The sequence below is a fragment of the Coregonus clupeaformis genome, chromosome 11 (assembly GCF_020615455.1).
Source record: "Coregonus clupeaformis isolate EN_2021a chromosome 11, ASM2061545v1, whole genome shotgun sequence".
Taxonomy (NCBI): Eukaryota; Metazoa; Chordata; class Actinopteri; order Salmoniformes; family Salmonidae; genus Coregonus; species Coregonus clupeaformis.
Window position 1 is genome coordinate 1,514,457 of NC_059202.1, and position 15,483 is coordinate 1,529,939.

The following is a 15,483-nucleotide window of genomic DNA, read 5'->3' on the forward strand; positions in this document are numbered from 1 at the left end:
GTTTTCTTGGTGACTATGGTTCCAGCTGCCTTGAGATCATTGACAAGATCCTCCCGTGTAGTTCTGGGCTGATTCCTCACTGTTCTCATGACCATTGCAGCTCCACGAGGTGAGATCTTGCATGAAGCCCCAGGCCGAGGGAGATTGACAGTTCTTTTGTGTTTCTTCCATTTGCGAATAATCGCACCAACTGTTGTCACCTTCTCACCAAGCTGCTTGGCGATGGTCTTGTAGCCCATTCCAGCCTCGTGTAGGTCTACAATCTTGTCCCTGACATCCTTGGAGAGGTCTTTGGACTTGGCCATGGTGGAGAGTTTGGAATCTGATTGATTGCTTCTGTGGACAGGTGTCTTTTATACAGGTAACAAGCTGAGATTAGGAGCACTCCCTTTAAGAGTGTGCTCCTAATCTCAGCTCGTTACCTGTATAAAAGACACCTGGGAGCCAGAAATCTTTCTGATTGAGAGGGGGTCAAATACTTATTTCCCTCATTAAAATGCAAATCAATTTATAACATTTTTGACATGCGTTTTTCTGGATTATTTTGTTGTTATTCTGTCTCTCACTGTTCAAATAAACCTACCATTAAAATTATAGACTGATCATTTCTTTGTGAGTGGGCAAACGTACAAAATCAGCAGGGGATCAAATACTTTTTTCCCTCACTGTAGCTACAGGTTTTTGCTGGTCAGGTCATGTGGTTAGGAAAACCTCCTGGCCTTAGTTCTATGACTTGAACTGATTCACTCTGGTAGGCATTCCACTCAGAAGCGAAATATGAAAGTTGTGGAGATGATGACAGGTGGATTTCAGGGCGCTCTCTTTCCAGCTGTGGAGACAGTAAAGATGTGCTCCCTTATTTTGATCACTCTGTCGCTGAGATTTTCCTGCGACGCAGGAAATTCCAATGAGCCTTGTGATTTACGTGAATTCACTGAAAACCCGCAGTTCTATTTCTTTCTCTCTCGCTCGCTCAAATGCTAAAGCACCAAACAGAATAAAGGTCCTACTACTGTAGGTCCTACTCTACTACTGCGACATTCAAATGTACAAAAATGTATCTGAAGTGCAGCCATACACATCAACAGCCATCATTTTATATAGCTTAATAACACAAGATAGATATTGGTCTTCACTACGACATACAAGTGTATACGAAATACAGCCATAGGGTACACCTAAACTGTAGCCTGCTTTAGCCTATCAAAATGTATTTAACTTTAGGAATTATCATATATACTTATAATCAAATCCTCCTGCTGCAGGATTATTTTGCTCCTGTGATGATGACTGGTCAAATTAATATCCAACTGTAGATCTGTGTTGAGAAAGTTATTTAGTGGTGATAGTTGACTTGGAGAGGGTATCTTTCAACTGACGCTCCAGAGGTAGGCTTAACTAATAGAGGATCTTCAGTGTGACTGAGTGTTGGGTTAACACCTGAGCATCATATTCTATAGAGTGGTGTAGGTGTATAAGGATACAGCAGACTGACAGACTTCTGGAAGGATTGAGTAGGAAAGGGGATACAGAGCATCAACTGCAGCTGCTCCCTCTGTGTCCTGATGCCCCTGCTCGACCTGCACCCCCCTCCCCACATACACACACACACACATCTGTCCTGACTGGCTCAGGAGAGCTGCTGCAGATGTTGTTGACGGCTGTAAAGCAAGGAGGAAGTTCCAAACTCTCAAACGCTTATTTTTCCTATTCTTTTCTTTTTACACGTTAGATCTGAGAGGAAATGAGTGATTCTACTGGGACTGATAGAAAACAGATTGGAGTGGTGCCTCAGTTTTATTTGAGCGATGCCTCGTAAAAGTGTGTGTGCTTGTAGGTCTTTGTGTGTTTGGGTGAGCCAAGTGTGCTGCAGTGAAACAGAGCTCTTTGACAAAACACGCATGCATGCACTTAGATAAACGCACGCTGCCCAGTGCCAGAGACCTGGCTTACAGAATAATTCATTATTTTAGATCGAAAGAGAATCTTCTGCAATTGCACAGTCAAACTTTAACCGCTGAAGACCGAAGGGTTGCGTACAAGTTAACAAAACAAAGATGCTTTCTTTTTGTTTTCTAACAACTGTCTTATTGCCCTGTATCTTTTCATTATTCAATCTAAACCAGAATCACATGCAACCAAAAGTATAGTTTGAATTGCGACAACAGAAAAGAGGTTGGGCTGAGAAAAAGGACCTTGTTTGCACAGTTGGTTATTGTGTTTCAATCTGGCCCTCTCTGGCTGTTTTTTGCATTAAGCCGCATTTGTTGTTTGGTTCTCTGCCTTCTCGTGGCCGAAGCTGTATTTCTTCAGTATCCTGTCTCCATTACTGTTGAAAGCATTATGGCATAAATAACAAAAAAAAATAGATTTATCCACTTTTTTGTTCTTTTCAGAAGGTCATAGCAACTAGCAAACTCTGCTGAAGTGAATTTAAGATGACTTGATTGTTCGTTGTATTTTCTCCTCCAGCTCTCTTTGGCATGGAGACGGCGTGGGCTCGTCTGATGCAGCCTTCTAATCCTCCCTTCTACACACACACACACACACACACACCCCTCACTGGGCCCTGCTAGTACGTTACCGGTGTGGACAGCCAGTATTTCTTATTATTTAGGGGCCCCAATCCTGCAAGCCGGAGGACAACATTAACTAATGCACTTAAGAGCAGCCGAACTACCAGGTCCTATTCTCATTGTACGGTTTCTCTCTCGCCAAGTTAGATTTTTCTTTCTACTGGCTGTTTTTTTCTTCTTCTGACAACTCACTGCAAGTGGATGTGATTTCGACTTTCGTAATGTGTGCGAACTTGGGTCTAAAGCACAAATTAGGCTATTGGAAGCAATGCAAGAGTTGCGTGCCTGTGTAAAAATCCGAATATGGCACTGAATGGATTGGCCCACTGGGGGGCCAGCGTGTCTGACTGTGTCCAAGTGTGAGATGGTGTGTAGTTTACGCCGTATCGCTTACAGATCTCTATCATGTGTTTGGGTTAATGTGGTCAACGTGTTTCCCGAGTGTCAGACCCATAATTTCATACGACAGTTAGTGTTTTTGATCAGAACACAGTCCCTCCGCTCTGACCTTTTCCTACAATGCGTTCTGAGAAGAAGGTGAGGAGACCGGATTTGAGGAATCAGTGAAAGACAAATTGGGAAAGAGATGAGCTCTCTTTACAAACCAAGTAGTGGGACAGGAAGTGGTCCCTGGGAGACTTCCTGTATTCGCTGTAGAGATCTCACACAACGCTCCAGAACTATAAACCCCTCTGCTCTTTGTGTGCTCAGATCCTCACAGCTGAGAATGCTCTCATGAAGGATTGAAGACCCAACCTTTAAATGAACAGGAGTTAATCAACCCTTGAATCCCCCTGTCCTCCTTGATTGCACACTTACAGTGCATTAGGAAAGTATTCAGATCGCTTGACTTTTTCCACTTTGTTACATTAAAGCCTTGTGCTAAAATAGATTACATACAATACCCCATAATGACAAAGCAAAAACAGGTTTAGATTTTTTTGCACATTTATTACAAATAAAAAAACGGAAATATCACATTTACATAAGTATTCAGACCCTTTACTCAGAACTTTGTTGAAGCACCTTTTGGCAGTGATTACAGCCTCGAGTCTTTTTGGGTATGACGCTACAAGCTTGGCACACCTGTATTTGGGGAATTCCTCCCATTCTTCTCTGCAGATCCTCTCAAGCTCTGTCAGGTTGGAAGGGGAGTGTCACTGTACAGCTATTTTCAGGTCTCTCCAGAGATGTCGATCGTGTTCAAGTCCGGGCTCTAGCTGGGCCACTCAAGGACATTCAGAGACTTCTCCCAAAGCCACTCCTACGTTGTCTTGGCTGTGTGCTTAGGGTTGTTGTCCTGTTGAAAGGTGAACTTTCACCCCAGTCTGAGGTTCTGAGTGCTCTGGAGCAGGTTTTCATCAAGGATCTCTCTGTACTTTGCTCTGTTCATCTTTCCCTTGATCCTGACTAGTCTCCCAGTCCCTGCCGCTGATAAACATCCTCACAGCATGATGCTGCCACCACCATGCTTCACCGTAGGGATGGTGCCAGGTTTTCTCCACACGTGACGCTTGGCATTCAGGCAAAATAGTTAAATCTTGGTTTCATCAGACCAGAGAATCTCGTTTCTCATGGTCTGAGAGTCCTTTAGGTGCCTTTTGGCAAACTCCAAGCGGGCTGTCATGTGGCTTTTACTGAGTAATGGCTTCGGTCTGGCCACTCTACCATAAAGGTCTGATTCGTGGAGTGCTGCAGCGATTGTTGTCCTTCTGGAAGATTCTCCCATCTCCACAGAGGAACTGGAGCATGTCAGTCACCATCGGGTTCTTGGTGACCTCCCTGACCAAGGCCAGGTACCCTTCCCCAGATCTGTGCCTCAACACAATCCTGTCTCGGAGCTCTACGGACAATTCCTCCGACCTCATGGCTTGGTTTTTGCTCTGACATGCACTGTCAACTGTTGGACCTTTTATATAGACAGGTGTGTGCCTTTCCAAATCATGTCCAATCAATTGAATTTACTACAGGTGGACTCCAATCAAGTTGTAGAAACCTCTCAAAGATGATCAATGGAAACAGGATGCACCTGAGCTCAATTTTGAGTCTCATAGCAAAGGGTCTGTATACTTATGTAAATAAGGTATTTCTGTTTTTTATTTGTAATACATTTTAGAATAAGGCTGTAACGTAACAAAATGTGGAAAAGGGAAGTGGTCTGAATACTTTCCGAATGCACTGTAAATATACTAGTAGACGCTCAAACGCTACACCTAACACACTCAAACACACTTAGAATTTCGCTTAACCTGACAAGGCCAGAATAATTTAATCATTATTCGACTAATCATTAAGCACAGCGTTCATAAATCGTCTTAGTCCACATAGACAACATACTGCACACTGATAATACTGCAGTATTACCTTCCATCCAATGAATGGATGCCAATGATAATTATATCTCAAACATCATTGTGAAAGAGGAGTGTGCACAACATTGTGTCCTCTCCATAGACATCCAAATCCTGTCCTCCGTTCTGCACTAGACTGTCTCTGTTCTCTCTCAATGCCTCATAAAAAGTGTTCCATGCCAGGTATGCTAGCTGTGTGTGTGTGTGTGTGTGTGTGTGTGTGTGTGTGTGTGTGTGTGTGTGTGTGTGTGTGTGTGTGTGTGTGTGTTTTTGTCTGTGTGCGTGCGTGGGCTTGCATGTGGGCAAGTGTGCACATGGAAATTGAACTATTTAATATTTGTGTGTGTGTGTCAGTATTATCTTGTACGCATTGGTTTATTCAGACCCTCAGGACCTGACTATCTGTGGAAGAGGAAATGTAACAACAATCCTCTGGCTGATCTGAACAGTCTCTGTCATCACCACATGCTGTCCAAATCATACCTGCCCTGCCATGTTTACCTACACTATTACTCCCTACCGCATACCAGCTCCACCCTTTTCACCCAATACTTACTATAGTTCCTAACTTACCTGCCTTGTTGAATTCATTCATCATCTTGTAAGTTATCATTTATTTCCTCTTTTCACCTATATACTCCCACATACCAGCTCAACTATTTTCAGTCATTACCCACCACATCTACCTGTCAGTCAGTAATTCATTACCTTGCGGATTTGTCTGCTTTCTCCTTTTCATCTATCCCCCCCACATACCAGCTTAAGCATTTTCATTTAGTACCTACTATATTCCTAGCGTACTGTCATGACATTCCTGCTCCACCTGTATGTAAATGACTAGGGTCGAACATGTGTATCCCTAATAAACAGATTGAGCCTAGTGTCTTTCTACAGGGTTCATATGACTGATGGGCTATCCGTATTTATTTCACAGCCATCTGTCTTTTTATGCAGAGCTGACTTGAACTTTTGATGTACCACAGATGTATATGACAGAATGTTTACCATCGATTTGTCTATCTGTACAGGCCCTTAGTCAGCCTGTCTCGGTGGTCAGTGTGTTTGTCTCACAGATAGGTCTGTTTCGCTGTGGTCAGTTTGTGTATATACTGTTACTCAGACTACGACCTACAGCCCTTCAGTTTGTGTATGTTAACTCGGATGACACTCAGCAAGACCACTGTCAGACCAAGGCTATTGTCATATGTAAGTGGTCAGTGTGTGTACTCTGTAGCTGTGTACTCAGTGTGTGGTCCTCTGTAGCTCAGCTGGTAGAGCACGGCGCTTGTAACGCCAAGGTAGTGGGTTCGATCCCCGGGACCACCCATACACAAAAAAAAAAATTTATGCACGCATGACTAAGTCGCTTTGGATAAAAGCGTCTGCTAAATGGCATAATATAATATATAATATGTGTACGGACCCCTTGTCCAATCACACACAGCATGTCAGTGTGTGCGTGTAAACAGTCCATTACAATACCGCAGAGCAGTGCCCCTGGAGCAGATTTGGGGGGTTAAGTGCCTTGCTCAAGGGCAGAACGGTAGTAGGTAGGACAGGATATTAAAGCAAGCAACCCTCCAGCTGCTGGCTCACTCCTACAGGATTCCTCTGTCAGCCCTGGGATTTGAACCCGCAGCTCTCTGATTACTGGCCCACCTCTCATGGCTACCGTCGCACCAAATCAGCCGCTCCCTAGTTCACTATGTCTGTCTGTTTTGTGGCTCTGATCTGGCTAGCGTCGCCATTGAGGCTTCCTCCTCATCTATTAGTTCCCATCAGGCTGGCTGGGACTGGCTTGTTCTGACGACTCACGAAACACATTACAGAGTCAGCAACTTCAAAGCGAAGGTCAGGGTTTGGTGGGGGGTGGAAGGGGGTGGAAGGGGGCGGCTTGGTATGGCAAGGGGGGCACATACAGCATCTGTAATTGGGGTTTTTGAGGTTTATTTTTTATTTTTCCAGACTAGCAGATTCTGATTCATCCCCAAATTGGGAATGTCTGGTAGGCCTGCTCCCAACTGCTCTGCTCTACTCTGCTGGCATGGGAGTAAGTCAGACTGGGTTAGAGCGGGAGACAGCATCACATGCCAGAGAAGCTTCAGATCATGCAAGAGATAGAGAGAGACAGACCATGTTGTAGTGTAGAGTATTAATTGCAAGCGAGAGGCATGGTTTTATTTACACACACACACAAACATATACACACACACACACACAGCTGTCTTAGTATACTTGTGAGGACTTTTTGGGGACCACCAGTGGATTCCCATTCAAAATCCCTAAGCCTAAAATGGCCCTTTTCCATTTTAGGACCGGCCAAATGTCCTCACTTGTCCGAATTCTCCTTGGTTTACTATTCTTGTGAGGATTTATTGTCCTCACAAGTATAGTAACCAACACACACACACCTCACTTAATATTTCCCTTACTCTTGCTGGGTCAGATGTGACAGTATGATTTTATGTTAGCTTTGCATGTCTGTTTGCACATTCAACAATTTATTACAGTAGGCCTACTGTATGTTATCCAATTAGGCCTAGACTTCATAACTCTAAACCTATAGTCCTGGGTTCCTACTGTGTGTGTGTGTGTGTGTGTGAGAATGTAAATCTATAGGAATACCCCACACCATGTTTCAGCTGCCTCATCCTGCTCTATTATTAATGAGTGTGTTAAAAAACGAGCTCTGGCACAGCTTGGCTGGAGTTCAACACAACAGGGTTTAGGGGTTTCCCCTCTCTCCCCTTCTCTCTGTTTTATCTCCCCCATTCTTTCTCATTTTCTCTCGCTCTCTCTCTCCATGGTGGCTGTGCATGGGGAAACAACAAACTTTTTCAAATGGCAGGGCTCTTATTGGCTGATCTCTGCCTTAGCGTTCTCTATTGGTCACCTGCATCCTCCAGGACTTCTTTGCTAGATTTTCCCTAATGAAGGAGCACTCTCTTCTTCTAGTTACTGTTGTCCGTGTCTCTACGTCTCTCTGTGTGTGTGCACGGCACTAGTCTGTGCCTGTTACACCCTGATAGTTGTGTAAACACACATCAGATTGAGCATAAATATGTCTGTCTGCTGTTTGTTTTAATTGGCCTCTCTTCAGGGAAGTGTAGCCAGCCAGTTAGAGAGAGTTACAGAGCAGACCCAGATCCTGGCAGTAAACTCTTGATTCAGAGCATTAGCTAGTGGGCAGAAGCAGCTAACACTGGCTGCATCTGAAATGGCATCCTATTCTCTACATAGTGCACTACTTTGGGAATAGGGTGCCATTTTGGGTGATGCTAAGCAGCCCTCTTAGAGACCTGAGTGGTCTTCTCTCTCTCTCTCTCTCTCTCTCTCTCTCTCTCTCTCTCTCTCTCTCTCTCTCTCTCTCTCTCTCTCTCTCTCTCTCTCTCTCTCTCTCTCTCTCTCTCTCTCTCTCTCTCTCTCTCTCTCTCTCTCTCTCTCTCTCTCTCTCTCTCTCTCTCTCTCTCTCTCTCTCTCTCTCTCTCTCTCTCGATATCATGGGAGGGAAAGCTGGGGGTCGTGCGTGTTGAAGTTTGACTCACAAATAGACACATTGGTTGACCCTTGCACAAGCGCTCACCACAGGCAAAACTGTTCTTGCAATTATATTAACAATAGTTTTGTGACTAATTTAAGCAAATTATAGTTATGCCTAATTGTGAAAGATTTGCTCAAATATTTTCAATTCCATTTTATATTAATCTCTCCCCTTTTCCCTCTTCTTCCCTCCTTTTCTTGTACTTTTTCTCTTCCTCCCATTCTATCCCACCTCCCTCTTTCTCTCACGTTCTCCCTCCCTCTCTCTCCTCCCCCTGGTCAGGTGCTGCGTGGGGCCCAGCTGATAGCGGTGGCGTCAGCTGACGGAGGGGCCACAGCAGTGGAGGGCTCCCCCTTACAGGCCAGTGACATCCAGGTGCAGTACGTCCAACTGGCACCCGTCAACGAGCACACCGCTACTGTACAGGTGAGGAACGTGCAAAGACAGACAGACGTCCTTGGATGAACCGGCCATTGAGTCCGGTGGGCCTGACAGCAGCATTTCTGACCTCTTTTGCATCTTAGCATTGGTTCCAACTTCTTGTTGCTCAAACTCCTGAGGTATACCTGTTACTTTTACATTTACACACATCCAGTAGAGTAGACTTCAAAGGTACATTAGAGGTCTGTGCGGGACTGATTTCCTCATCCCGCTGCCGCAGCTTTTCATATCGCACCCGCCCGGTCCCTCTGGCTTTTTGTCTGATTCCTACCCGCTCCCGCGAGAACTGGTCCCGAACCCGACTGCAGTCCCACAAATGTTATTTTAGGTGTATGTGGCGCAGGTCACTTGGCAGCCATGGAGCTAGCTATTTTGCGTTCTATAGGCAATATCAAAATGTGCAAAAATAACCCAAGAAATAGGTTAAATTACCTGAGTTTCTCATGTGACCCATTTTATATTAGGCTATCAGTATTACTGGGCAATGTCAGCCAATAGGCTAGACTTAGTTTGAAAGAGAGCCAGAGTTGGCTCGAGAATGGGCACTTGCACTTTCTCTTGAGCTATGTTTTGCATAATAGCCTACCTTAATAGGAGTGGAACGATTTGCAGGTAGACAAATATGGGTTATGGGGGTTTAGTATAGAGGGTTGGGTTCTAAATATACCTGATTGGTTAAGAGCTCACACAGACATTCAGTCTCTCACACCCCCTTTAAATGATGCACACACATCTATATCCCAGTGGTGCGCTGCTCTTTCTCCTTATAATTAGTGACATGTTGAAATCGAAATGCCAGTGTTATAACTAGCAATTTCACTAAACTGCTTGCAGGTACTCAACACTCAGCTATTCTCCTTATTGTCATGCTTTCATTTAAAGCTAATGCCCTTATCCTTTCAGTCCTAGGGCTGGTGTTTAGTAAACAGTCATTTAACAATGTAAAATGCACAGATTCAGCGTCAGAAAGAGGAAAGTAATAATTACTAGATTAGCTTTGAATCCCTTGATGGTTGAGTTCAGAGAATGGGAGCCATGTGTTGGAAGCAGTAAGGGTGCACAGGCACCCACAGCAGGCCCTCCTTTTATGTGGTTAGCTTGGCACGGCCAGAAACACAACAAAATAACAAGCCTTTCGCTTAGTTTTTTACTCTTGTTTTTCAAAAACCATGTTAAATGCCACATGTCCTCCGTAATGCTTGGTTTGCTCACTTCCCCCAAAGTCACGTTTTATATGGTTATCGCCGATTCGTCCCTGTGTGACATTAAAAGAGGACCCGAAAAAAGCTTGGCTCTTTTTAACAGTGATTTGTTGTTTGGCTGTTTGTAGAAATGCCAGTCCTACTCGGAGTTGGAGTAATTTGAGTCTCCTTGTTAATTTGGACTGGAGTGATTGTATACTTATGCATACGCAGAGAATATCCTGTCCCACCACCTATCACTCTTTTGGACGACTAGCTGAATGAGGCATGGCATCCTCTGTCATCCCTGGTGTCTCTCTTTGTCGGTTGGGTAATTTGTCCCACCCGTCCCCCATTCCCCTCTTGGAACCATAGACATCCTAAATTAATGAATTTCTCTTCCACCAGGCTGGTGTTTGTGATGTCACTATAGATGTATACATGATTGCCACCCCATACATTGTGTTTAGTCTCTCCTCTCTCTTCAGCAATCAGACCGTTGTTTGTGTACACTTTTTGTGAATGGGCTTTATTTGTTCTAATGGTTGATTGTACACAGACAGCTTGACAGAAATCAACAAAGTTGACCGGGCCCTGATCAATCTCCAATTTCCTGCTCCCAAGAGATAAAATTAAGCCTCTTGGATTAACCTAAGGGCATATGGACCAGGCAGGGGAGAGAATACAACTGTTGAACAGCCACTACATTCTGTTCTATTAGGCTACTCAAAGTGAGACAACTCCATTGTCATTTAACAAAGTTTTGAAGGCTTTATTTTGAAATTCAACAAAACGGTGGCCACCAAGATTCCACTTTGTTTGCTATAAAGCGGAGGGATTGGGGTTTGAGAAATGTAGACTAACACTCAAATTCATATAGCTGTAAATGTCAGAGTGAGCCTTTTAAACATTAAGCAAATCAAACACAGTGGGCTTGTGAGGAGATGTACACTAATGGCCAATACTGACCATTGGGTTGCCGCCTTTTCCAGTTCAAAGGTTAGGGAAAGGTCACTACATTTTTCCCTCCCTGAAAAGTGTTGAACCGAGCAAATCGCTCATCTGTTTTCCCGAACATGTGGTAGCATTTATAACTAAGCTCTTGAAAAATTACTTCAGCTTTTTATTTATTTATCTCTACATTTTTTCTCCCTCTTTATATAATAGTTTCCATTACACAAGCTAGATCAAATAAAGTACACAAGCTAGACTCAAATAAGATCTTTCCGAACAGGACGGCCTGTTTGGCCTCGTGAAAGATTTTTCTGTGTTTTTTTACATTTAGCATTGTGACGGTTCAGACACTGGTCAGGTCTAAGGCTGGCCCTACTACACCCTAACAGGGTCTGGTCCTGGTCGGGGTCCTCATACAGTGACAGGTGTCTGTTATATGCCAGATGAAAAACACTTGCAGAGATGAATAGGAAGAGTTTTAGTTGGACACCTGGGTCATATTCATTAGGCACCAAATGGAAGAAAGCTGACTGAAACAGGGAGGGACTACCTGGACATGCTCAATAACAACTGCTTGTTTTATTTTTCTGTTGAAAAACATTTTTTAATGGTTTCCTATGGTGTGCTCTAATGGATACGATCCTGGGATATGCTTGTGAGATGGTACAACTTAGTATTAGATGTGTTTGGTTGGATGCTGTAGCTAGGTGGTCGCACAGTTTAAGCTGTGTGGTTTCTGTTGCAGGGCTGATTTCATGGCTGTTACAATGAGAGTTGGGTTTAATCTAGTGAAATATTTTCAGTGTGGATAGAATACAGTTGTCCAGATCAGACACCAGCTGGTATCCACTCACCTTAGTCTTGTGTTGGCTAGTCTGGTGCACCAGACACTTCTTCTGTGCGCACTAGCTTGGGTAACCTGGGGAGCAGTGGAGGCTCCTCAGAGGAGGAAGGGGAGGACCATCCTCAGTGAATTTCATAAAAATAAAAATGGTAAAACATTTTAAAAGTTATCCTTTTTAGATAAAACTATGCTAAATATAATCACATCACCAAATAATTGATTAAAACACACTATTTTGCAATTAAGGTTTACAGTAGCCACAACAGCACGCTGTAGGGTAGCACCATGGTGTAGCCAGATGACAGCTAGCTTCCATCCTCCTCTGTGTACATTGAGTTCAATACAAAACCTAGGAGGCTCATGGTTCTCACCCCCTTCCATAGACTTACACAGTAATTATGACAACTTCCGGAGGATGTCCTCCAACCTATCAGAGCTCTTGCAGCATGAACTGACATGATGTCCACCCAATCAAAGGATCAGAGAATGAATCTAGTACTGAAAGCATAAGCTACAGCTAACTAGCACTGCAGTGTATAAAATGTGGTGAGTAGTTGACTCAAAGTGAGAGAAAGACAATAGTTGAACAGTTTTGAACAAATGTAATTTCTTCCAAAATGGATAAGCAAGTGAGTTTCAGTTTCAATTACTTAGCTAGCAAATGCAGCTAGCTTGTTTAGCCTACTCGAATACCCTGCTCAAACAGAGGGATGCTATGTTCGCTAGCTGGCTACGACTATCCAACACAACACTGGAACTTTTCCAAGTCAAGGTAAGCTTTTGGTTTCACTAATTTATTGCCGCCGGTGTAAGTGCTAAACTGCTTACTGACTACACTGTAACGTTGCTGCATGATTGTAGCGGGTTTACTAACGAGTTAGTTCTATTAGCTATGTTGACTATGATGTTACTTTAGCTAATATGGTGACAACGACGTAGGCTGTGTGTAGTGGTTATGATATGGCTTGGCTTGGAAAGTTCTTTTTTTTGCCTGGTCAAATACAGCTGATGTGTTGTGCATTGAAATCCACAAGCAAAGGGACAAGGTGAGAGGAGGAGAGCGCATAGGTGTGAGAAGGAATACAACGTGGCTGCTATGAAAGTGAACTGTGTTCACAAGTGATCAGGGGTGTATTCATTCCGCCGATTTTGTTGAAAAGCATTTCTTAAACAGAAGCGAACAGAACAGCGATAAATATACCTGCATTTGTCCAATAGAAACTTTGGTTTGCAACTGTTGGACTAATGACTACACCCTATATCAGCTAGATGCAGGCAAGAGTGTGCAAGGCGGTATTGAATGTATCACTGTCACCTCAATGGAATATGAATGAAAGTCATCCAATATGCTGTAATAGAAATAAGGCCATGCTCATGAAAAAAAAATCTTCCCCCCTCATCTTAAACGGCATTGACCGCCACTGCTGGGGAGCAGGTTGTGTTGGCACTTCTCTAGTGTTTTACCTCTGTTCCTAGAGAGTTGAGCTGAGTTTACTGCTGTTGCTGTGCCAGTGCAGCTGCACTACAGTGAGAGTAAGAGAATTAAAAGATGCAGGTCAGGTTTTTTTTTCTATGTCCAAATAAGGGCATAGGTTGTGGGTGGGGGCGTGGCAGTGGTTGTGGTCAATGGTGTGGTACATTTTTTTGCTGTTTTAAAGCTAATTTCCTGTAATTCTACACATTTGCCATGAGGCAATAAAAAAAAAAGTTTTAAAGCTAATTTCCTGCATATCTAGAAGGTTTTGCCATGTGTCTGAGAAAAAAAATGGCAGTTTATAAAGCAAATTTCCTGGTTTTAGTCATTTTAAGTTTACACAATGTTTTCCCACGCTAAATAATTTCCCAAATAATTTTTTTTTGGGGGAAAGGCCACCCGCCTAAGACTTTTCTGTGCAGAAGAAAACCCTGCAGGTGTGCTGTTGGGGAGAACTTGGGCATCTCTGCCAGGAAAGAATGACTCAACGCGATTCTCTCTCGCGCTCTCTGTCCTGTCTGTCTGTGTCTGTCTGTCTGCAGTCACATGCCAATTGATGCCAATCATCCATAGATGCTATACACCAAATTTGGTGCTTAGCGGTTCTGGATAATACATTTTAAAGTAGTCAACATCATATTTTTATTTCAAAATTACATGAAAAGCATACTGCATGATCTGTTCGATTTTGAGTTCTAATATTTGGCAAGCGTGGTAAGGATTACTAAGAAGCTCATGCTAGGGCGAGGTGTCAATTGTCTTGATGGTGCCGTATAGGGCCATAGCTTGAACCCTGCCATGTCTGCTTGCAGCTATATTTTATAACTTGTCTCTCTTTCTCTCCCTCTACTTTTGTTCTATTTTCATCTTCCCTATCTCTCCACCTCTCCCCTCCGACTCACTCTCACTCTCATTGCTCTCTGTCTCTCCCCTTCCTCCGCTGTCCTCCACTCACTCTCTCGTCCCTGGCTTCCCTCCCTTCTCCTATTTCTCCTACCCCATCTCTTCCTCCCACCCCCACTCCCCTTTTCCTCCCCTCCTTTCCCTCCCCCATTCTCTCCTTTCCCAGACGGCAGAGCTGGCCCCAGCCATGCAGGGTGAGATGGAGGTGAAGGAGGGATCCATCCATCTGCCAGTAGGGGAGAACGGGGAGGTGGTGCAGATCGTCAGTTCTGTGGGCACCTGAGGGCCTGGAGAGAGAGATGGCCACTACAGAGGTGTGGATGGAAGGGATGAGGAGTGTGGGGATTCAATAGATACAGACAATTAAATCAACAATCAATTAAATAAGAGAAAATGAGCAAATGTCAACAGAACAGATCAAGAGATGGAAATGTCCATAGAGCACCCAGAGACTTTTACAGCTCCTACCAAGAACTAGTTATTCCTCTCAGATTGTCATCATCAGAAGAGGACCTGGCCTGGGCAAAGTGCAGGGGATTAAACCCCACCCATGAAGGATGCTGCTCAGGCAGACAGACCATCACTGGCTACACCTCAGCGCTGGAAAAGCATGGAGCTATTAGAAGTTAAGCCGCTTGGCTCAATTTTTCCTCTCTCGAGGGGTTACAGTAGGCTAGGCTAACCCCCTGGACACGTACTTCACACAACCAATACTGTACTGTTCTCCTCTATAGCATCCTGCAATCGTGTCATGTTGGACTGCTGTGGAAAGTAGTACAAGCCTAAGACAAGCACTAATTCATGGTTGTGTTTTCTTTGGTCTGTTTGTACATCATTTCTGGTCTGGACCCCACCTTTCTTTGCCATCTTTTCCTAGCTTGTTTTCATATTGGTTAACCCACATACAGTGGGGTCTGAAATTATTGACACCCTTGATGAAGATGAGCAATAATGACTGTATAACATATTGTATGCTCAAAGAATTTGGAAATTAGATTATTTTATACTAATACAATTGCTAAGAGAAGTAATACATTTTTTTCTCAAAAAGGTAGGGGTCAAAATGATTGACATCCCTAAAGATTCTTATAAACAAAGTAGTCAAATGTTTAGTATTTGGTCCCATATTCCTAGCACGCAATGACTACATTGACAATGAGTTACATGTAGAGTACCAAGAGAAAGAAAAAAACGTTTTGTTTTTCCTGCTGTATTTCT

The 15,483-nt window shown here is 43.7% G+C and overlaps 1 protein-coding gene across 4 annotated transcripts in view; it reads left to right on the forward strand.

The window, feature by feature from the left end:
- The window catches only part of LOC121577010 (protein BANP), a 55,044-nt gene extending 39,807 nt beyond the window's left edge, over positions 1-15,237 (forward strand). For all 4 annotated transcript variants that reach the window (XM_041890687.2, XM_041890688.2, XM_041890686.2 and 1 more), the window contains 2 exons: positions 8,751-8,894; positions 14,432-15,237. In XM_041890687.2, the coding sequence (XP_041746621.1) occupies positions 8,751-8,894; positions 14,432-14,548 (261 nt within the window). In that variant the 3' untranslated portion in view covers positions 14,549-15,237. The remainder of the gene's footprint in view (positions 1-8,750; positions 8,895-14,431) is intronic.
- The last annotated feature ends 246 nt before the right edge of the window (positions 15,238-15,483 follow it).